This window comes from Rhinolophus ferrumequinum, chromosome 4 (genome assembly GCF_004115265.2).
Source record: "Rhinolophus ferrumequinum isolate MPI-CBG mRhiFer1 chromosome 4, mRhiFer1_v1.p, whole genome shotgun sequence".
Lineage (NCBI taxonomy): Eukaryota > Metazoa > Chordata > Mammalia > Chiroptera > Rhinolophidae > Rhinolophus > Rhinolophus ferrumequinum.
The window spans coordinates 99617677-99642117 of record NC_046287.1 but is presented as its reverse complement, the minus strand read 5'-3'; the positions used below and the strand labels follow the sequence as shown (position 1 = coordinate 99642117).

Here is a 24441-nt window from a genome sequence, read left to right as displayed (position 1 = left end):
AACATAAGGGTACATGTGGTTTCTTTTTTATATATAACATTGTATTTTTTCAAATTATGGAAGTAATACATGCTAAATATAGAACATTTAGGAAGGCCTAAACTATGCAAAAATAGATAAAAATTACTAATAATCCCACCAGTTGTAATTCTTTTAACATAATTCATTTACTCAACAAATATTTGATTATTCTGTACTGTGTATCAGTCTAGATATTTGGGATATGAAACTGAGTTACAGAAGTTCTTGTTCTCAGAAATTGAATCTAGTCAGTTTCCAGTTTCATTACAATTGCTATAGTTAGCTACAAATATGATATTTAAATGGTAGAATTTAAGCATAGAGTCTTGTGGCAAGGCAAAATTTAATAATAATTATTATAAATTACAGGTGAAGAATAGTCTCAGGTGAACAAATTTCAGCATATTTGTGATTGTGCAGGACCTGAGATAGGTAAGTACACGATTATGTATCTTTTCTCCCCACTGGATGTTTATTGATTCTCTACATCGTGCTGGGCACGGTTCTAGATAGTGAGAATATAGCAGCAATGAACTAGACAAGACGGACCCCTGTTCTTAGGGAGTTTACAAGCTGCGGTGCAGGCGGAGAGGTAATAAACAGGTAAGCAAATTAATGAAAAGTCTAATGAGCAGCACTAGGAAGCAAATAAGATGGTGTGGTCAGATCTCCAGTCTGTTATACTGGTGATTAAATCCACAGCTGGTCCCCAGGTTTCCTTTCAGCTATTAGTTTGTCTTCCCCAGGAAAACTTTTAACTAATGCTGCCAAAAAGAAACAAACAGTGTCATCTCTGTTTCTTGCCCTTTTGTACTTTCTCTTGGAGATTTCTCCAAGAGAAATGGCTAAATAGCAAAAGTAGGAAGGAATTAAGGGAAACAAGGCACATAGAAAATCCTTTCAGCTTCTCATTCTATCAATCCTTGTGGAATTTGCAGTTTTATTTTGAAGTTTCTCATGTGTCTTTGCAAAACTGTCATCATGTCACCTTATAAAGACCTCTTGACTTACAACTTAGCTGATTTGACAGTCTTTACAATTGATGTGTAAGACTTAAATGTCCTGCTTTCTTTAGTACATAAGAATTTGGAGTGTGACCCGTGACTCATCAGTTGACGCTGTGGTGCATTTTTAGAAACAAAGAATGCAATAGCAGATTTCCCTTATGCAGCGGTAGCGGAAGTACATACTTTCAAGAAAGCACAGTTGTCCATATCTGTGCTGGTGTCATTACAGCTGTATGTTAAACTGATTCTTAGAAATGTGTTCGAACACTGAGCATTGCAATGCGTTTGCACAGAGTAGGTATAAACTATGTGTGTGTTACAAAAAGATCTTATTGTGCAGCAGTAACTGCACTTCTCCCCTTTTTTATGGTATGAAGTCACTTTGCCGATAAATACAATATTTAGGCGTGTGTTTGACTTATGTAGTTTTGAAACACAGAGGGGAAGCAATGAAGAAAAAGCATTTTCTTAGGCATAGACTTCATTTTTAGTGCTCCCTAAATTGTTTCTATTTTTGATGAGGACTTCTTGTTTGTTTTGATTTCTAATTTTAATCACATACATAGGAACCAAACTTGGTTGCTTTCTACTTCCTACTTTATTTCGTTTTGTCTGCTCCCTCAGTGATGTACTCTCATACACAGAGACGGTCTGTACAATAGATAATGAAAAACAAGTCTCACTCCCACCCGGCTACCCCAGCCACCCAGTTTCTCTAGAGTTGACTGCTGTTAGGAGTTTTTTGTATATATCCTTCTAGGCATATTTTGTGCATATAAACTCACGTGTATACCTATAGAAAGAGGTATTTTTAAACACGTTGTATTTTGTACCTTGATCTGAATTAGCTCAAAAATTTGTGTAATTTGCTAGTTTTTTTGATATTTAAGTTAGTCACATTTTAACTTGTTTGCTGATCTCACCTGAATTACGTTACCTTAAAAAAAAAGTGTTTATCTCTTGAAAAACATGTGAATATTACCATGCAGAGGTTTTTCTCTTCTGGATATGACTGGGCAAAATGATTATTTGCACTTTTTAAAAAAATTATAAATCATAGCTCTGTTGCTTTTTCCTTTTTAAACAGAATGCTAAACATAATAAAAATCAATTTAGTCATCATTATGATAACTTAAGAGAAAATGGAACATTTATGAGATTCCTTTAATCTAGCAAATATAGTACCATGGAAGGATATCTGTTTGGTACAGTTTAGATTTTGCTAAAAAGCTTAGTTATTAGGGAATATTATAGTACAAATTGTGCTGAATTAAAAATTGCTTGTTTAACAAGTCTGCTTGCTAAGTGGAAATGTCTTGGTGTATTTTACAGCATTCGTCAGTTCTGTGGATTGTACCTTTACAATATTAATGTTTGTAGCACGCACTCTGAGAATGTCTTACGTTTTGAAAAGTGTTGAGTGCATCCATTTTATTCTAAAACAGGGAGGGGGAAAGCCAGTCTTTTCCTTGAATTCAATTAGAATATGTTAGATGTGGAGGGGGGAAAATAAATTGTTTTGACTAATTTATGAGTATCACCCTAGAAGGATTTAATATTTTCACTGTTACACTGCCTTCCTTTGGTTGTGAAATGTAAATGGGCAGAATTGTAGAACTGCCAATATGAAGCATTGTAATAACTACCATTTGAGTGACTACTCCATGGTTGTCACTCTGCTAGGAGCTTCAAGTTTCATTCAGCAATTAATTGTTACAGTAATCCCGTGAGGTCAGTATTTTGCATTTAAGGAAACTGGAGTTCAAAAAGTTTCAGAGGTAATATACAATTTGGACAAGGTACAGTAATTACCTATGATTGGAAATCAGACCTATTTGATCTAAAAGTCATTACTCTTTACTGAGTTGTTTCTATGAAAAGATGAAGTTCTGATCGAATCATAATTATTTTCTTTCTTCTTACTAAAAGGGACTTTAAAGATTATTTTAGTTTAAACCACATAGTTGATCAACAAAGAGATAGGTTTCTAGTATAAAAGGCAGTCATTTTCTAGGACTCATAGTGAAATGATTTTTTAGAAAAACTCAGTGGGATTGTTTTGTTAATAAAGCAGTTGACTGATTTTATTGAAACCATGGTTTTAATCATAAAGCCTGAAGGGATTGTTTGCTGTATCTATCCCTCTGCCGGCCTACTTACCATCCACCCTCCATATCTGCCTGTTATACCTGGAGAAAGGAGTGGCTGTATTCTTTATACACTGCTTCAATTTCTCGTGTGTTTAATTTCGGTTAGTGGTCTTAGAGCTTAAGTGGTGGAATGTTTGAAAGGGTAAAGGGGTTTAAGAGTAGTTCCTCTTTGTTTGTAGAGATGCCACCTGAAAAAGTATATGTACCTTGACTTTTCTCACGGGCTATCAGCAAGGATTCTGATTTTGTTATATCAAAACCTTCTCGTAATGATACTTACCTAGTGAGCTGTTTACCTCCATGGTTCTGTGTATTTATTTTTATGGTGTTTTCAGACAAGGTAGGTCCCCCCCCCCATTAAAATTTGATTAAAAAGTAGCAATTTAGAAGCAAGCATAAGAAAATGGGTTGCTATAAAAAAGAAAGACTGACGTCTTCTTAGCTGAAGTGTTCTTCGTATCAACCCTTTGAGCTGTAGGTTTTCTTTTTCTTTCTTAAAATGTTTCTTTGTGGAATAATAGAAATTTCACTTTTTATATTATGGAAATAGTTACACGGTAGAACACTTGATAACAGATATTCACAGAAAACCTGGAAAATAGACAAGCAGGCGTAAGACCAAAATGTGTAATGGCTTCTACCACAGTCACCCCGTGTCCCCCCCATAGTTCCTGCTCCCATTCAGGAGTGTGGGCTGACCTCTGAGTCTGCAGTGAGATCGGTGATGCCTTTCCTAGTGTCAGAGGGCTTCCTTCACTCTCTTGTTTATTCTTTAGCCCGTTTCCTTGGGGCTACGGCAGCCTACACAGTAAAGCTTGCATTTAAAGTGTGGGGGCTACTTCTTCGTTTTCAGCACTATTACGTGCACAGCTTCTGTAGTCATACGGATCAGATTGTAACCCAAACATGGAATAAAGGGCAGAAAGAGAGACCAACGTCAAGAAAACAGTTCGTTTGGCCGAACACCTTCCGCTTCGGGTGGCCCTGGCGAGCGTGTGCCCCGGGTAGTGCTCAGCCCGCCTTCTGCCACTCGGCGGGCTTCACTCGCTGCCCTCGTCGGGGGCACCAGCGCATGGCACGCGGAGGACAGGAGTTCACTGTGATTGTTTTATGTAAATACGTGATTTTTTAGTAAGAAAATCGTTTCAGAAAACAAGAAAAACAATTGATGCTTTGAAGAGTGGCACTGATAAGTGTGTGTGTTAAAATCGCAGTCGGGCATCCGCTCTGGTGGGGGGTACCATTAGTTGCAGTCGTTTTCTTTCACCAGATTAAAGTTTATCTATCACTGTAAAGTGTAGGGCCATTAGGCTAAGCAGGAAGCATTTCTTAGAACTTTGTGTCCCATTGCTGGCATTCGTATACAATGACAATTTAAAATAGCTGTGTAGGAGTTGGCTGTCTTCGGTGTATATGAGCAAGTCAGGGACAGGCATGAGGAGAGAGGGCGGGCAGGTGCCCCAGCGTCACCTGTGCCCGCACTGCCGCTGGGTATGGGACCTGCCGCTTTAGTATTTCTTTGTTATCAGCAGATCAATGGCAGTTTACTAATTTGGATAGTCACCTGCCCCTGTTCTGTAATGGCATTGATGCCATAGGCATACCCTACTGGAAGTGGTCACGGCACATCCAGTGGTTTGCTCTCAGCTCTAAGACGGTCCTGCTACTTTTACAAGCTAATTCAAATATTACAGTTGTCCCAAGGTGTGTTTTTTATTTTTATTTTAAGGGATGGTGTCAGTGGCTATTCTTGTTCCCCTAGAACTTAACTGAAAGACATTAACTACAATTCCAAAGCAGAATTATGTTGGGGAAGGGGAAGAAATTCTTTTGGTATAGAAAACAGGAATTCTGTTTTAAAGGGAGACTTTGACAGTATTCTGTTAAACAAATGTTCAGTTCATACTATTGATTCCAAGTTACGGATTGTTAAGTGAGCCATAAATTGTTGATGTTATCAAGTAGTAAAAGATGTTATCAAGAGTAAGAAAAGTTAGTCTTTTGACACCAGTTTCTTAAGTAACAGTGCTATTTGTCAGCATAATTGTTTCGTAAGACACTCTATGAAAGTATAGGTTCAATCATGTGACTTCTAGAAAGTAGAAGAAAAGCTTATATAAAAGTTACATATATAATTTATTTGTAATATTGTAATTTTTCTTAATGTTGCCCTATATTTTATGTACCTCTCAGTTGTTCTGCCAGAATAATCTTCTTATAAATATTGCATTTCAAAAGTCATTAAAATGTTAATCACTTATAACACAACGGCTAAAATGAACAAGACTGACAACATCAAATGTTAGGAGGATGTAGAACATCCGAGACTCATATATTCTTGGTGGGAACATAAAATGGTACAACCACTTTGGGAAGGGCCTGATGGGTTTGTATAAAACTAATGAAGCGTATATCTATCCTACGCCCCCACCTTTCCACTCTTAGGTATTTACTTAAGGGAAGTGAACACATATGTTCATAGAAAGGCATGTACAACAATGTTCATATAATCTTTTATTCATAATCACCAAGAGCTGGAAATAGCCCCGTTGTCCATCAGTAAGGAACATGAGATCCTGCTGTGCAGTGGACAGAAACAGGCTCCTAACACACGCCGCGTGGATGAACCTCAAGTCATGCTGAGTAAAAGAAGCCTTGCACAAATGAGTACATACTCTTTGTTTCCATGTATGTAACATTCTAGAATAGGCACAACTGATCTGTGATAGAAAAAAGTCAGAACAGTGGTTGGAGGGGACGTGAGGGGACTTTCTGGGGTGATGATTGTGTTCTGTATCTTAATAGAAATTTGTGTTACATAGGTGTATGCATTTATCAAAAACTCAAAGAATATACACCTAAGGTTTGTGCAGTTTTTTGTATTTGAATTTTGCCTCAAAAGAAAAATGTAAACAAATATTGAACTTCAAGTAATGATTTGCACGCTGTACTAGTTAAAGAGAAGTGTGCTGATTATGCAGGATACTTTGAAGTGCCTGAAAAGACAAAATGGAGGGAAGGATAGGTGGATATGTGATAAAGCAAGTATATCAGATGTTAGTGCTAGACGTGTAAGATACAAGCATTCACTGTAAAAATGCAAAACTTTGAAAATTTTCGTAATAAGTGATTGAAAACTGTTTATTGAGAATGGAACTTTTTATGGCCTACCTGTTCGTGCATGAGTTATTATCTTCTAAACTTTGTTTCTCTTTGCTTCAATGATCTGCATCCTGATTTCACGTGTGAACTTGTGGCTGTCTGAGAATTTCTGAGAATTTATCTTTACTGTTCATTATACTAAATCACAGCATTATGTGAGAAGTCAGAGTGTAGAGAAGTATCATTCTAGCTCATTAGTACACTTGTCTGTCTTTGGGCTGTCATCACCGTTTTCACTTTTTTTTTTTTTTTGCTAAGAATAGGAGTGAATGGCCGTGTCTTCAGACGGATTGTTAAAAATCGTGTGCTTTCTCTGGGATTGTTTTGCATGTTGCTTGTAATAATGCCTTTTTTGTTTTTTTTCTTTAATGTTGGAGGGAGGGAATGGTGGAAATTTCCCAATTTCAGGTACCCTGAAGATGGACTTTGAAACGAGGTGGAGCAGATTTTGCCTCCCATCTTCGTGACGTCCAGCCTGCTCTTTTAACCCCTCTGAGCCTTATTTTCCTTCTCTATGAAATGGTGATGGCAACGACTTTATAGGGTTTGTTGGAAAGATGAAATGAAATCATGCTTGTAAAGCAATTAGTGTAGTGTCTCACATTTAGTAACAGTGGGTAGGCAGAATTGAGAGAGGATAGTTACATGTTGGAAATGAACTTTAGGACTGTTCAGTCTGTCTGAGGAGGAAGTGAAGTAGTAAGGTCATATACTTAGGTGAAAATAATCCACGTGTGTGATTGACTGGACGCTTAGGACCAGGGCACCTATGGATTCCTCCCTGCAGACGGAGGATCCGTAGGCTGCTACAAAAGGACCAGCGTGATAGTGTTTAACACTCAGAGTGGTGCTTGGGAATGAGAAGAAATTAAAGTAGTAGACATTTTGTTGTTGGTGCCCTGCGACCATTCACCTCCCTTCCAGCCCCTAATTTCCTTTTTTGGGGAATCCGCTTTTTCTCTACTTTTGTCTGTGTGCTTCTGGGGAAGTGGACTCAAGTAACCCAGGACATGGCCCTGGCTAGGTCACGTAGGATGGCTACGTGACCTAAGTCAAGCCATCAGAGGTAGGAAGATGTAGTTCCGGGCTCTTGTTGGCATTACTGGGGTTGCTGAACAAGGGCTATGACTATATGACCCCAACACTGCTGGGGACCAGCTGCCACGTAACAGCCTGAGCACGAACCCAATTCAGAGGAAGCAGAGGTGGCAGAAAAAACCCTGAGTCCAGTCACCCCTTTCTAGTTTTTCACTTAAGCAAGTTTCAGTCGGGCATTCTATCATGTGCAGCTGGTAGAATCCTACGCAAAGATACTCACCCGTATGTAGCAGTACCACTGGTTAAGGGTCTCATTACTCACTGAGTGATTCTACAGTTAAGTTAGGTTACGCCTCTGTGTCACATGTATTTTGCTTGTACAATGGTCGTTGTATCTGCTGGTCAGGTTGTAAGTTCTTTGCAGGGAGAGACTGTCTTATTCCTGTGAAATATCCTTTTCCTCCTCCTATAGCTATAGGTATCAATACCTATGCTGTCCAGGGCAGTAGCCACGGGCTCTATGTGGTTTGTGAGCATTTGAAATGTGGCTAGTCCTAGCTGAGATATTCTGTAAGTATGAAATACACACTAATTTCCAAGACTTAGTATGAAATAAAGAATGTGAGATACCGCATTAACAATTTGTAAAATACTGATTACTTGGTGTTAATTTTGTATATATTGAATTGAATAACATATTTAAGTTATAGTACCCATTTCTTTTTTCTTTTCTTAATGTGGCTTCTAGAAGTTCTCAATTATACACACTGCACATTATATTTCTGTTGGTCAGTGCTGATCTAGAGCCTTGCTCCCTCCTGGTTCCTCCTTGTCAACCAGGCCCCTCTTGCCTCGACCTAGAGAGGCAGTCAGTGCGAGCTCAGGCTCGGAGTCAGAGACCAGCCTAAATTCTTTCTCTGCTTTATAGATGCCGAGTCCTTGAGCAGTAATTTAGAAGTCAGGATGTATGTAAAGATACGATGGCTCATGCCCGAGGTGATAGGCAGTGCGCGTGGCGCTGGGGCTGTGATGCCGAGCAGAGCCCAGGCCCAGCGCTCACCTCACCGCGCTTCCAGTCCAGGGGCAGAGACAGACATTACGTAAGGGCGTAAGCAACTGCTGTGATAAGTGCTGGGGGAAACACACAGGGTGTTCTACGTCCACAGGAAAGAGACCTGCCCTCGTCCTGGTGCTCTTACGGAAGGTCTTTTGTTTTGCTGAAGAAATCATAATTTGAAAAATGAGAAAAAGTTACCTACGAGAGGCCAGTGGAAAAGAGTATTCCAGGCTGACAGAATATTTGCAAAGGTCTTGAGTCGAAACAGGGCGTGACACTTTCAAGGAAGCAATAGAAAATCTGTGGAGTGGAGAAGTGAAAGCATGAGGACTGTGGGTAAGAAATAAAACTTGAAGCGTTGAGTCAGAACAAAATTACGCAGAAAAATTGGTAGGACTTCGTCATAGATTAGATCTGCAAGGTGAGGAAGAGCGCATTATGAAAGGTTACTGCTCAGTTTCTGGCTTATGTCCCTGGATTGTGAGTGCTAGTGATCCCATTCACCAGAGAAGGACCAAGTTTTGGTAGAAATCATCTTGGGTTTGATTTTGGACACGTTATGGTATCTTTGAAACAACCAGATACGTGTTTTATCAAGCAATGAAGGAAAACCCTCCGGTCCCCCAAATAGTTTCACATTTGTGGCTCTTTTATATTATCTCAATCTTGTAAGTATAACGTAATTTAGGATTCTCTGGTCCTTATCTGCCTAATAATTGTTCTGCTCCTGTTTCTTTAGCAAAAGATTCAGATGGGCAAGTTTAAGATCAAGATAAATCTAGAGAGGCAGTCAGTGCGAGTGTATTCTTATAGGTTACTCTTGCTGTATTTAAAAATCCACATTGAGTGATTATTGTTACAAAAATACAATCCAGACTCTGAAATCAGAAAATATTGACATTTACTGGTCCCTATCCCTTTTCTTACCCTATGCTATCTCCCTAGATGACCTCACACCTACTTCTCATAGCCTCAGTTTCCTCGTATACTAATAGCTCCCAGATAGGTATCCCCAGTCCAACCTGTTCTCTCATCCCTAGATGGGGGTACCCCTATTTGGATGCAAGTCTCGACAGGTACATCGTGTTCAAACCCCAACTCTTTACACCTCCTCCGCCAAACCCTAGTGGAGGGCACTGCCCACTGTCTATTTTATAAGCGGAGAGCCTGCGACTTACTCTGGACAAGTCTTTTCTCTCTCACCGCCCCGAACCCCCATATCTAATTCATCTTCTCTTATTAATCTCTCAGATCTCTGCCTGCACATTGCCACTGCCCTAGTTCAGTTATTGTTTCCTCTTGGACTATTCTAATTGGCTTTTCGACTGGACTCCTCCCCTTCATTCAAACTTCTCTTTAATTCTTGTTTCACAGTATATCCAGAATAAGTTTTAGAAATACAGATCTCATCCTGTCTTTCTCCTTCTTAAAATCCTTCAAAAGCTTCTCTTTGTTTACAGGCTAAAGACCCAAATCCTTAGCATCGCCCATGGCGCTTTGTGAATTAATCTTATCCCTGTAGACTTCCCAGCTTTTCCTTACGCTCTCTGATGAACTTTCTTTCCATTTCCTTGACCCTCCTCATATCTTGGTGAAAACATCACATTCTCAGGAAAGCTTCCTTTCAACCTCCTTGTTATGCTGTTCTAATGATGTGTCACGTATTCTTACTGTTCTATGTATATTTGCACCACTGGCTAATATCTCCACACAGACTGAATGCTGCGCCGGTGGGAACTGTCTGTCCAGCTCCCACAGTCACCCTGTCCCCACACAGGGCCTGTCATGCAGGGTATGATCGACCAGACGTTTTCTAATGGTCCTGAATTTTCTGATGCTTAATTTCTGTCGATTTTGAAGGCTCCATTTTATCACAGTAAAAATGAAAACACAAATTGTGGGAAATTCCTGTGAGACTAAGAAATAAGGTCTAACATTCCTATTCTGTCTAGTATATGCATAGGAATGTGTGTTTCCTTCTGGAAATTAGCCTCCCTGATGCTAACAACAGAAGATAAAGAATTTCCCTGTGTGTGTATCCATTTATTTAGGTGGCCATATGTACGTGTGCATACACGTGTATGTTGTATGTGTATATACCTGTATTTGTACACATGTATGTATGTGGGTACGTACATGTTTTGACTTGTGCAGTCTCTACAGTATTTACTTTTTGTACTTAAATACAGTATGTACTTAAGAATTATAGTACAGTTTGTACTGTACTGTACTCACTCTGGAATCAGACTGCCTGATTTGAATCACCGTTGTATCAATTACCAGCTTTGGGATCTTGGACAAGTTACTTCATGTTTCTTACTTTCAGTTTCCTCATCTGAAAAATGGGAATGATGATGATGAAGATGATACCAAACTCAGGGTTATCATGGAGTAAGTCTGTTATTTCCCCATCTCAGTTAATACTTTTCCTGACACATAGTAAGCACTCAATAACTATTAGCTGTTAGAATTATCTGCTCTAACCCATTCCTTACAGATGTCCAAATTGCCCTCATGAGTAAATCCGTGTTCAGTTTAGACCAGTGTTCATCTCTTTCTGACATCAGTCCTCTCCCCTTTTGTCTAAAAACACAAATCCTCATATTCTGTCATCGTCCCACATGCTTGTTCTCTTCACTCGTGGTCATTCTAGTTACTTACCTCTCAATCTTTTTCTGGCTACACTGTGTATTTAGATTAATGGCCATCGTCTTTTTATTTTAAACGGTAGTAAGACTCCCCTCCTCCGTCCCCTGCCCCCCACCACACTGGAATGTTTGAGCTGGAAGAAGCTTTAGGGATCGTGGAGCCCAGTCAGCCCAGTACCTTAGTTGTTTGAAGAGGAAGGTTGGGACCGGAGAACACAGCTTCTCCTGATGGTGGAATTTCTTGTAAATCTTGAAAGACATTTTATTTCTCGGCAGAGCACAGTTCACAGAGTAGAGTGTTAAATGGAGTATTCAGATTTGTCTTTGGGGAGATATCAGGGAATTCTTGTGTTTATAACAGAGAAACTAATCTTGAATTATACAGAATGTACGTGCATTTCATGGGAAATAGGAGGAAAGTTCACGTACAGCTCTTTCTTCTTTGCTATGTCTGTGCCTGTTTTCACATGCTGACCCCTTCTCTTACCGTCTTGCTTCTCTCTCTTTAAAGCATTTCTACATCCTAGAATGTTACTCAAATCCCACCCCTTTTTTGACTGTTCCTAGTCATTACCTTCCTTAAGTTCTCATTTCCTTCATCTTGACCGTTGCAACGACTTCCTGTTGTGCTTGCCTTCGTTATTGCCGCACCTCCCCTTACCTGTGCCAGACGTCCTGCCAGCGTGATCTCTGCCAGTCCTACTCGCATCATTTCTTGACTCAGACTCTCTTGTGACTTAGCCAGCCCGCCAGCCTGTCAGCACACAGTCCGTCCCTCAGGCCCTCTCTCTGTCCGTCCATTCCATGCAGACCCCCGTAGGCGGTACTTCAGCTCTTCTCAGAACATGCTCTTTTCAACCATTTTGAGTTGATCAAAGAAGTTCTCTTGACAGGTTCTTTACTGGGATGGAGAGGGTCAAAAATAGCACCCGTCAGCCTTAGGGACTCCTTCACGGTGGAATTCACAGGCTGGGGAGTCCCTGTCATGCAATGGAATTAGATACACCTGAGTGGACTCTTTCTGCATTAATGTTAGGTCCTTGGCCTGATTCTGGACCCACAGTTATTTATCCTGGGGAGGCACGGAAGAGTAGGTCCTGGCGGATTCAGGTGCTCGCTGCATTGGGGTGGTGCGCTCCGAGTTGGTGGCTTCGGGACAGATCACTCCTCAGGCCCCTTCTCTTTTATGCTTATACTCATCTACTCTCCTTTGGTGACCTAATGGCTTTCCATACCGTCTATACACTGATGCTTCCTACGTTGGTGTCATCAGCCAGTCCTGTCCCTTGACCTGCACTTGCACATTTAACTGCCTACTCAGTGTCTCTGCTTGGAGGTTAATAGGCATTTCAAGTTTATCACGTTCAAACTTGAGCATACCCATTCAACCTTCTCCCTTGCAGACTTTTGCATCTCAGTTCTATTAATTCTGCCTTTCCACTTCAGACCCAGAACCTTAGAGTCATCCTGGACTTCTCCCCCATCAGCAGCCCATACACACGTTTCATTCATCAGCAGATCGTGTTGGTCCGCCTTCAAAATGTCTCTAGAATGGAGTGTCTTCTCCTGTCTCAGCGATGCCCCCCCAGTTTAATCTACCAGCACCTACAGCTTGGAATACTTCAGTAGGCTCCTCTTTCTGCTTTGGCCCCCTCAGATGATTGTCAACACAGCAGCCAAAACGATCCTGATAAGATTCTGACTCAGCGTAAAAGCCAGAGTTCTCTGAGGCCCTCGAAGACGTAGCCCCAGTTACCGTTCTCACCCATTCTCTGCTTTGTTCATTTCAGCCAGACTGGTTTCCTTACTGTTCATTGAACATACCAGTCATATTCTCACTGCAGGGCCTTTATACTTTACTTATCATTTCATTTGTCTGTAACAAAAATTTTTACACCAGAGACCTGCGTGCCTTTCTGGTTACTTTCTTTTGGTTTTAATGCAAGTGCCACTTTTGCAGTGAGTTTGTCCCGGATCACCCTTATTTAAAAAGCCGTCCTTCTCCCAAGTGCTCTGTCTTCCCTACCTTGCTCTTTTTTTCTGCGTAGTACTTACCAACATCTGAAATTCATTTTCTTGTGTATCATCTGTCCTCGCTTCCACGCCCACAGAGTGTCAGCTTTACAAGGGCAGGGGTTGTCTCTATTCACTGCTGAGCTTCTAGCCCTACAACAGTGCCTGGCACGTAGGGGATTCCCAGTAGCACCTGGACGGGTGGATGGGAAGATGGAGCGGAGAGAGGGGATGGATGGATGGAGAGACAGCTGGACCGGCAGGCAGACGGATGGGTGGGAAGGAGGAAGAATAGAGGATGAATAGGACAGAGGTCAGGTTTGAAGGTTAGGAAGAAGAAGAATTAATTTGCTTTTAAATATATTTTGTTTCTAAAAGTTCCCTAATGGAGATGTCAAAAAAGGCAGGTACATAGTAACAACATAACATGCAAAACCTGGGGTTTTGTTTGAATCCGTTTCTGAAATTAATACTACTTTGGAGTACATTGTTGACCATCCCAATGATTTAATATATTTCTGACTTTACAGTACAAATATTTTATTTCCAATCATGTAACACTAGGTATTTATGTTTTGAAAGGCTATTTTATTTATGCTATGTTTGAATCTGGGTAATGAGTTACAGTATAGTGAGGATTTTCTTTTAATTTTTCTCCGTATTAGAACTATATGTAACTCAAATGACTCATTTTTAATAAATTAGAAAGACCTCTGGCAACCCATGAGAATTATTCTGGATAAATATCACAGCTGACAAGGTTTCAGTTCCTTCCCCGATGCCACTGACTGTTTAGACGAATGTGGAGAGAACACAAAGATCTGGCCACTCAGTGATGGTCTTTTGAGGTCTGGCCCATTCTTGATCTGATTTTATATATATATATATATATATATATATATATACATACACACACACACACATACACCTACACACACACACATATGTGTGTATATACATAATGAGAGAGCGAGAGAACTGAAACAAATTGAGCATCTTAACTAATACCTGTTCTTTTAATTATTGGTGTCACGGATTAGTTTGGAAAGCTGCAGCATTTGAATTTCTTATATCTTGCCCATAGTTAAGATAACGAATCTGGGAATCTTAACTATAGTAGAACCGCCACCATAAAACCTATCCTGATTGTGGGTTCGTTCCACTTCATTTATGTTATTGTGTAGATTTGATCACAGAATAGCAATGTTCTGCTGATATCTTTGCATTCATTGAGGGAAATAAGACTGAAGAGTCTGTTCTTTTTCTGTGGCTTTAGATGTGTTTTTTTTTTTAATGGAGAAATATAAGATTGACTGGAGCAAAATCTGCCGTCTAAAACCACCTTTTTATACTACTAATAATTATCTGTGCTTGCCTTACAAATAGAAAAAAGCAAACAAACTAACCATATTAGTCTTTCCGATCGGTGCAGCAGCATCTCGTAATTGGCACCTTATCTGGGAACCAGTAAAGAAAGTTGTTTTTGTTTGATGACATTGTAGTATCTTATGTCATACTGCTGTCATGAAAACACAGAGATGTCCAATTATATATCTAGCACTGCTCTGTTGCACATACACTTGTCTGCAAAAATAGAAACATTTCAGGTTGGGATATTTAGAGTGTCCAGTACTGTGAAAATCAAACAAAACCAAAAATAAACACTCACACAAAACCCTCCTGATACTCTGGATTTAGATCATTTTGTATAGTAATCACAGTGCTAGACAGTAGTAAAGAAAAAAAAATGTTTGTTTTGTTTTGTTTTGGTGGGGGGAAAGGCGTGCTCAAAGCACACTGTGCTAGAATCACGGGATTTGGGATCTGTAAGTAACTTCAGAGTTTATCTCGTTTGGCCCACTTAGTATATAGGTTAAGACAGTGGAAGATTAGGGAGATGCATTGCTGAGCCATGTGGCCTGGTTTTCAGTCGCACAGCTCAGAATCTCATCCAGGCCTCCCGGTGACCAGGTTCATGGGAGGGGCTGGGGCCACCCAGCAATCCAGCTAGTCTGTTCTTCTGTACATCGACCTTTACAATCATTAATCTAGTCATAAATTTGTCTCACGAGGCTTTGTGGCTTGTGAAAGGGTTTTCTGGCAGTGTAACATTTTTAGCTTCACAGTAATCCTACCATTTCTCTTTTACACACAAGAAAGTTGAGATTTATAGATGTTTAAGTGCCATGCCACGTTATGACGTCACATTGCTAGTGAGGGAGTGGCAGAGCCAAATTCTGAAGCCAGGTCTCTCCTCCACAGGCCCTTGACTCCCTGGAGAGTTAGTGCAGTAGTGGGGACTCACAACGAAAGAAATCAGATTGAAAAGACCTTGAAAATAAGACTTGATCAATCACTGGAAAATAGATGTTTTCTAAATGTACTGTGCAAGAAGTTAAACATTTGAAAGATTTCATCCTTTAGAATCAAATAGATTCATTTATTAAAGTCAGAATCCTTGACTTTGAATGTAAATGAAAGACGTTTTAAAATACATCCAGCAGATAAACATCACATGCATAAAACCAAACCAATGGAAAGTGTAGTTCCCTTCGCCATCCACACCACATCTGTATGTATTGTGCAACACGTGTGAATGTGTGACGTTCTCTAAGACATCAGAAATCGCCCCAACTCTGGGCTGGTGAGGGCTGCTGCTGACAAGACCCCTCGTGCTGCGGGAGTGTCTTTCCTGGAATAAAGTTCTTTCCACAGAGGGCTGTTCTGATTGGCAGAGGCGTGTCTGCATATTGAGCTATGTAGAAATGGTTAGCATTCCATATGCTGTATTTTCTTTTTGAAGTAGTTTTATATCAATTCTGTTTTTTTAAATTATTCTGAAGTAACATAATTTAGTATAATTTTTAAAGCTATAACTTCAGTATCTGCTTTAGTTACTATGTTACTCAGTAGCTATATAATTGAGTTACTGTATTTCTCAGTTACTGTAGCTTTAGTACCTGAGCCTGCAGGAATGGGACAGGTAATCCAGTTTAGTTTTTGTCTTGATCTTTTTGCATTTAAAAAAGCTCTTCATCATAGCTTAGTGGTTCAAAATTAGAACTAAAGGTAGAATGACATTCGAAATTTCTAAATTCTCTGCTAGCTACAATTTAATCTCCTTTTTATAAAATATTTACGTGATTATTAAATGTTATCAAAAACAGCTAACAGATGTTGGGACTGAAGGGTAAATGTGAGTTATCAGTTAAGTGTTTTGTTGTATATAAAAATATGTAGAATTATGAGAATTTTAGAGCTAAATTTAAGCTGCGTGTGTGTGTGACAGAGAGTGTGTGTGTGTGTGTGTGTATGTGTGTTTCTTGCTCAATTACTACGAGCAAAGCTGATACTTCATAGACAGGAAGCCAAGGCACCAGGATATATTAATATATAATATACTCACCCATAGTAGACATTGAATAAACATGTGGCGAATGAAAGAAATGTGTTGTGTAGTGAGTGACCTAGTTACCCGGCTGGCATAGAGCTCAGAGCCTCAGTTGCATAGCTTCTGGCAGTTTTTGCTTAATTAACTAATTTCCTAGGTTATTAAATAGAGTACATCTCACTACAAATACCATCTGAGAATTTAAAAATGGCTTTTCAAATATTTCTATTTGTTACAATGAGATAGGAGACAAATAGCTGAGTGTGCTGAATTATAATTTTATGTAGATAATGAGACTTATAAATTATAAATGTGGAATTGTTGGAAACTGATATTTGATAGTCTTCCTAGAGACCTGCAATACAAAGTGGTTTTGATTAAGAGTTGAATTTCTGTAAATCTCTCATATAATACATCTAAATATCCAGACAGGCTTCTTCCAGTAGGAAAAAGCTCTGGAGAAAGAACTTTATTCCAGGAAAGACAGACGCTTCCAGTATGGGCTCATCTCAGCATTTTGCCTTTTCCGGTTTTCTCTTTTGTAAAAGTAGTGTTAGGTGCTAACTGGTACTTCTTACGGACGAAGGGTTTCAGGACACTTTAGTGCTCTGCCCTAGCTGTTCTCAAGTGTGCCCCAGGAACCCCGGTTCTCTTCCATTGGGTCCACAAGCTCAAAACTGTTTACCTAAGATGTTATCTTTGTTTTCACTCTCATTCTCTCGTGAATGTCCAAGTAGAGCTTTTTAGAGGATCTTTGACATGCGATCACACAACAGATTGAAAATAGAAACAGATTTGAAGCTCCAGATTTGCTAACATGTAAAACAATGCTTCTCTTCTCACTATATTTTTTATTTAACAAAGTTTATTTATCATAAAAATGTGAATATGGATTTATAGTGTTATTAACAAATGAATATTTTAAACATTTTAATTAATTTCATTTTCATTTCAAGAATGTTATATAAACGGAATATTATAGTATGCATCCTTTTAGAATTGGCTTTTTTTCACTCAGCATAAATCTCTGGAGGTTCATGCAGATTGTTACATGTATCCATCATCGTTCATCCCTTTTTGTTGCTGAGTAGTAATCCATGGTGTGGATGTCCCGTAGCTTTTTTAATCCATTTACCTATTGAAGGGCACCTGGGTTGTTTCTAGTTTGGGGCATTACAAAGAAAGCTGCACAGGTTTTCGTGTGAACACCAGTTACATTATTTCTCTGGGATACATATGCTCAGGAGTTTGTTTGCGTGTTGCATGGTAGTTGCAAGTTATTGTTTAAGAAACTCCTGAGCTTGTCTGGAGTGGATAAAGGGATCCTTAGTTGTAAAAGTTTAACCACCACTGCTTTATGCAAAGGCAGCTATCAAAGCTGATGTGTAACGTATAATAAAAATGTTCTTGTGTTGATACCATCAAGTAAAAAAAAAAAAAGAAACTTTGTTTTCAGACTTTTGAAGATTAAAGGGAGTGATATGTTATTCTTTGTAATCACAGGGCAGGGTCCAATATGTTGATTGCTTTGCAGTGCCACAAATAAATGTGCTTGGTTTTCTCTTGCATATTTATGTAGTTATATTATACAGTTCAGAATTCTCTGCATTTCAGGCTCAAGTATGAGCCTGAGAAGAGTTTTTTATTTTATTTTTAGTGCATATTATGTGCCAAGAACCGGGACAACAAGAGATAAAGAAGACACTGTTGTCTTTACCCTTAAAGAGGTGAGAAGAGGTAAGGAAGCACGCCCATGTAATTGCTGAAACGCAGGTGTGTGCAGAGAGCAGCAGGAGCCGAAGGGAAGGCAGGTGTGCCTAAAAGTAGGAAGAGGCAGGCAGGCTTTGACAGAGGAGGGAGAGTTTGAGCTGAGACTCAAAGAATGAGTAGGAGTTTGCCTGGAGGACATGAGGAGAGGGTATTTCTAGACTCTTGGCATTGAGACGTCAAAGGCTATTTCCCACCTGACCGTACTTGGTGGTAATACTTAGCTCACCATCTTTTTTCCCTGCGCTGGGTCTCCTAGGTTAGGGCCAGTGAGGCCTCTTTCAATCTGAATCTAAAACACCATCAAGAGAAATTACCCAAATAATGTATAGTTTTGGAGTGGGCAAATTGTGACAACTGTAATTCTTTCTGAGAGTCTCTGATGTACCAGGATATTCTCGTATCATAAACCAGGAAGAACAAGCATGTTAACCCTAACTGGAGTTACGTAGTGAAACCATGTCTTGTAGCTCCCTTTCCATCGCACTGGCTCTTTTTCAAGATATTATTTAAAATGTGTTGTAATATTCCCAGCCAATGTAATAGTTTCCATCTCTTTACTATTCCTGGAATATTAGCTAAACAGATAATGTAGTTTGTAAACATACACACTATGCTACATTTTATATTTTGGGAAATATTGAGGACTACTATATATTTAACTTGTATTTTAATATTTCAAAGAGTGCTTAAAATATCTGAAATCAAGATTATATAAACATGGGCACAGCCTCCCATTTACACAGGTGTATTTCTAGTCACTCAAACCAGAATTATCAGCATATTGTCACCATTTGGTCATTCAGCATTTATTGAGCTTCTTCCCTCTGGTCATTGAGCTCTTACAGAGCTCATGGTTCAGTGAGGGACAGAGTATGAGAAGTGGTATAAGGTGCTACAGAAGAAGTGGTGTAAGGTGTTGCATAAAGCGGAAAGAAAATCATCTGCCTGGATTGGGGATAGAGGGGTGGGGTTGGGGATTGGAAAAACAAGGTCAGGCTACCTTTGTCCTGACGAAACTCGCAACCAAGGTTTTGATGAAATAGCTTACCTGTGTCCTATAATTACTTCATTTACTGTTGGGTTGTTTTGAAGCAAGAAAGAACTGATTTATTTTCCTTTTACTCAGTAATAATAAATTGTATGGCTTTGGGCAAACCCACATTTGTCCAAACTTTTGTTCCTTTATCTTTGATAATGGTCATAATAGCTAACACTTATATACTGCACTTTTTATGGGTCAGGCACTGTTCTAAGCTAAGCTGTGTGTACACACACATACACACACACACACACACACACATCCATTCTTTATATCAATCCTTTGAGATAGTTGAGTAGTCCTCAATATTTTCCAAAATATAAAATGTAGCATAGAGTATATCTTTACAAACTACATTATCTATTTAGCTAATATTCCAGGAATAGTAAAGAGATGGAAACTACTAAATTGGCTGGGAATATTACAACACGTTTTAAATAATATCTTGATGTGTTTACTCCCATTTCACATATGAGAAGGGAACACATTCATTCAGTAAAGTCACAAAGCGGGTAAGTGACGGAGCAAGGACTTGAACCCTCACAGGTGGCTCCGGGGTGCGGCCCCCACTTTAACCTGTTCATATCCACATGTCGGTGATCTGTTTTCATCTCACGTTTCGGGTAACAGGTATTTCGGGGCTGAAGATAATGCAGTTGTTATTTGGTCTTTTAAATGGGACCATGTTATTTTTCCTCTTGAAAAGATTTTGTGACAAAAATGAAAATAAAGCACTAAAAGTTATTTAGAGCTTTAGAAAACAGCTAAAACATAATAATCTTAAGAGAAATGTTTTCTTAGTCATTATGTGGGAGGCTAGAATTGCAGTTTATTTTCTTGAAGAATGGAAAAGTTAGGATAACCGCTGTCACAAAGGAGAGCCAAGGACGTGTGCATTTTCTTGCTAGTGGGAAACAAGCCTCTGTAAACATTCTGTGTTCAAACACGTGGGCTGAAGCAGCGTCTGCCTGCGATAGATGGTGTTTGTCTCCTTAATCTCACATACCTTGCACTGACCTCTAAAAGGTTACGATGCTCGGAGGGAAAAGAACAAGCCCCAGGAGTTACAAAATACAAGGAATGTTTGCTCTTTCTGGTGGTACTGATAGGAGTCTAGATCACAGGCTGCTCTTACTGTCCTTTTATTAAGTAGTTTTTAAAAACGCACAGTTTATCTGAGATCAGCCATCCCATCGAATCCTGTCCCACTCCCTCATAATTCCTGGCCATTCTTGTTAAATCTGTTGCAATGTTAATGTCGTTTTTCTAATAAATACACCAAATAATATAGCAAATACATATGTGTGACTGGAGGAAAATTTTATTATTGAAGCAAATGCTAGTGGCATTAACATGGTGTCTCGTTCTGTCCTTGGGGCAGGTGCACCTGAGTCGTACCATCCCCCAGCCTCCAATACAGTTTCTTCTCCTCATCCTTGACGTCTTGATCTGCTTCTTGATCCCTGAATGTGTGTGAGCACTCGGGTCCCTGTGACTTAACGTCAAGTTGTCCTTCTCTATTTTTCTCTCTGGCCAGTGCTTCCTGCCACAGCTCAGCAGTCGCAGTCCGTATTTTTCCCTTTTGAAAGTATTTCCAGCCACAAAGCCAGACTGAGTGAGATGCCAGTTCTCATCTTTCTCTGTTCACATGGCATCCGAGCATCACTTCCTCAGAGTACTTACTACTTTGCATTTTAATAATGGGTTTTCTTAACCGCCCTCTCACTCCCTCTCCTCTATCCTTGTGCAGTGTTTGGCACATACTAGACACTGTAAATATTTACGGGAGAATGAATACAGACAGCTGCTGCCTTTACTTGACTTTTTAACCCCCTGGGGCTGCAGCCGCAGGAATATGGAAACCCTTATCTGAGGGGAGCATTCCTTGGTAGGTCTGCACTAAACTGGGGTGGGCTGTGGTGAGAGTCTTGTGTTGGAGAGGGGGCACACACACACACACACACACACACACACACACACACGGCTGCTCTGAGTCAGCCAGAACAAAAGGGAGTGGGAAGTAATATAATATGACGTGGAATTGAAATTTATAGCATGTCTTATCTGTTTAATTGAAGTACAGCAGTTTTTTTCTTTTAATGGCCTGAAATAGTATTGTATTTTATGAATTTGCACAGGTGTTATTTATGTATGTTATACAGATTTATCTTTCTATAATCTGTTACATAGAAAGAATATTTAAATCGTACATACTTAGAAATCCATTTCTCCCTAAACGTAGTGCAGAGCAAAGGTCATTTCTTAAACAGACACCAGATTATCCTTGAGACTACATTTCGAAGACACAATCTTTGGTTTAGTCCTATCAATGTGTAAATTCAGTCAGAAGCAAAGAACGATGACTGGGATTGCTGATACAAATGTGTTAGATACTATACCTCAAATTGCATTATTAGCATATCATGTAGATTAATTGGCTTTAAAACAACCATTGAGCGGTGAACTATTTGGGGATTTCAGTCAGTAAAACAAATTGGTTGTTTCTTATGTCATGCCGTACAATACATGGCATCTTTCTTTTTAGTCACAATTTCTTTTTTTACTGTGAACTTGGCAGTGTACATCGTTCTTAGCCAACTAGCAAATTAATTTCATTTTTGTATTTTTATGACTAATTTATTACCTGATCCAAATTTTAATTTTTTACTAAAAAGGAAGTTGACTAGTAATGTTATGTTGATACTTGTAGCCTATCTTGAGGACACTAATTACTTTTTTTTTGTTTGTTTGGTTTGTTTTGTTTATCTAGAAAAGCCTGGGTTTTTTTTTCAAATGCGTCACTGTCTATTAAAGGAAAGCAAATTGAAGTGGAAGTCTAACACATGAAAATACAGAAACTGCTGTGGTTGATTCAAAATGGGAACAACTAGTGATGAGATGGTGTCTGTGGAACACACCTCCTCGTCGTCCTACAATCCTCTGTGTTTTGAATGTGGCCAGCAGCACTGGACAAGAGAAAACCACTTGTACAATTACCAGGCCGAAGTGGACGACGACCTGGTCTGCCATATTTGCCTTCAGCCCCTGCTGCAGCCTCTGGATACCCCCTGTGGACACACGTTCTGCTGCAAGTGCCTCAGAAACTTCTTACAGGAGAAAGATTTCTGTCCATTGGACCGCAAAAGACTTCACTTTAAGTTGTGTAAGAAGTCTAGTATTCTAGTTCATAAACTCCTGGACAAATTATTAGTGTTGTGTCCGTTTTCTTCCGTGTGCCAGGATGTAATGCAACGCTGTGACCTGGAGGCACATCTTAAAAACAGGTAAGCAAGCACTTTGCAAGAGAGAGAATTAGCTGGGGTTTATGACAAGGTGTTGAAACAAATACTGGATATACAATAAATAGCTAAGCTGCAGGGGATAGTATTTAACTGTCAATCAAAAAACATGAATACAGAAACATGGGTAGCAGGATATAATGATAGACTCTTTTTGCAAGGCAGTTTGGCAGTTTGTTTTAAAAACTGTAAATGTGAATATCCTTTTATCTAGCTTATTATCCTAAGAAAATAATCCAAAAAGGAAAAATTGTATATAAAGATGTTCACCGCAACACTGTACATACACAGGTCGATAAATTGGAGTCAATCTAATTAACAGTAAGTAGGGCAAGAGTTAAAACTACGGTATTATATCCACTCCATGGGATATTTTGCAACCAATAAAAATAACGATTTTGTTGTAACATGCAAAAGTAAGTGTAAATAATTTTATTTGCTAAGATCTTAGAAAGATTCTGAGTTCAGGGACTAGACTGAACAAGAACTAGGGGTTGGAAACTTTAAAATATTTAGTGGTTATTTTTGTTCTGAAAAGCTTTTTAAAAGCTTAACTAATTTACTTCGCTGATTGTTCAGTGAGTTGTATAATTTGACTTCGGTCAAATTCTTGATCTTTAAAATTTTAACCCTGAAGAAGGGTTAAAATACATCTCATGTCATAAGTAGGTAGAATCACATAAAATGACAGAAAAAAAATATATGTCTAAATTTCAAAGGTAAGCCAGCCCTGCAGTGTAAAGTTGCAGTAATTCTGCATATGTTGTCAGGTTGCTCAAATAAACTCTTATAAAAAATTCTCTTTAAAAAGCTGTGGTCGTTTTGATTGCTGTGAAACAATGCATAGTATAATATGTTGGATTTAGAAATAGTGCTAAGTTTATTATACTTACATATATTCGTGACAAGGTGTAGAACAGCTTATCATTATACTCACATATAAGATCATAGAATTAGAGGAGAGTCATCTAATCCCCTCACTTTACAAACCAGGAAACTGAATCACAAAGATTTAGAGCTAGTTAATGGTATAGTCAGACTTAAACCTCAATACTCTTATTTACATTCTAGTATACCATGGCAACTTTACCACAGGTTGAGTCATATTCTCCACTACTATGTGGTAGTTTCATATACACATGGATATACATGTTCTAATATTAAGTATTAGTGTTACAAAATGAGTGTACTCATTAGAAATAATTAAGATATGTGAGAAAGAACAAGATGCTATTAAAGTATCAGAAACATGAAGATTTACAGAGAAGTTGCTTAACTCGGAGCTCTTTTGTCTAAAAATAAGAGCTAAGAGTCCGGGATAGATATATAGACTTTTGATAGATACATAGATTTTTGTGTATCTTCGGTCACCAGCAGGTGTAGAATCCGAACATGGCAGCAAAGACCTGGAAATTGACAGCAAACTTTTAAATACACTAGTGTGGACCAGTCCTGGGCACAGCTGAGGTTGCAGACTATTTTAGTCTTTTCTTATTTCTCTCAGTAGAACTATTCTTTTTAGGGGATAGGTTTTTTTCATGACTCTTTTATAAACATCAGTTACAGGATGTTAGAAGAACTGAACAAAGTCTCAATTCAGTTACTAATTATTTTGATAGCAGTGAGATCAAATTTTCACAAATTTTTAGGAACGTCCACTTCACTAAAACGCATACAGGAATTCAATAAGGCACACCTCGTTTTGTTGGCTTTGCTTTAGTGTGCTTCACAGATGTTTAGTCTTTGGTTTTGTTTTGTTTATAAATTGAAGGCAAGACTCTCCATCAGCAAAAAGATTACAACTTGCTTTATTGTGAGACTCACGTTATTGCAGTGGTCTGGACCG

At 39.0% G+C, this 24441-nt stretch overlaps 1 protein-coding gene across 5 annotated transcripts in view; it reads left to right on the top strand.

Annotated features, from left to right (window-relative positions):
• LNX2 (ligand of numb-protein X 2) overlaps positions 1–24441 on the top strand; it is a 66295-nt gene that overhangs the window by 10794 nt on the left and 31060 nt on the right. For 2 of the 5 annotated variants that reach the window (XM_033104464.1, XM_033104465.1), the window contains exons 2-4: positions 391–453; positions 18145–18224; positions 22067–22580. In XM_033104464.1, the coding sequence (XP_032960355.1) occupies positions 22174–22580 (407 nt within the window). In that variant the 5' untranslated portion in view covers positions 391–453; positions 18145–18224; positions 22067–22173. The remainder of the gene's footprint in view (positions 1–390; positions 454–18144; positions 18225–22066; positions 22581–24441) is intronic. The other 3 variants (XM_033104462.1, XM_033104463.1, XM_033104466.1) reach the window with 2 other exon arrangements.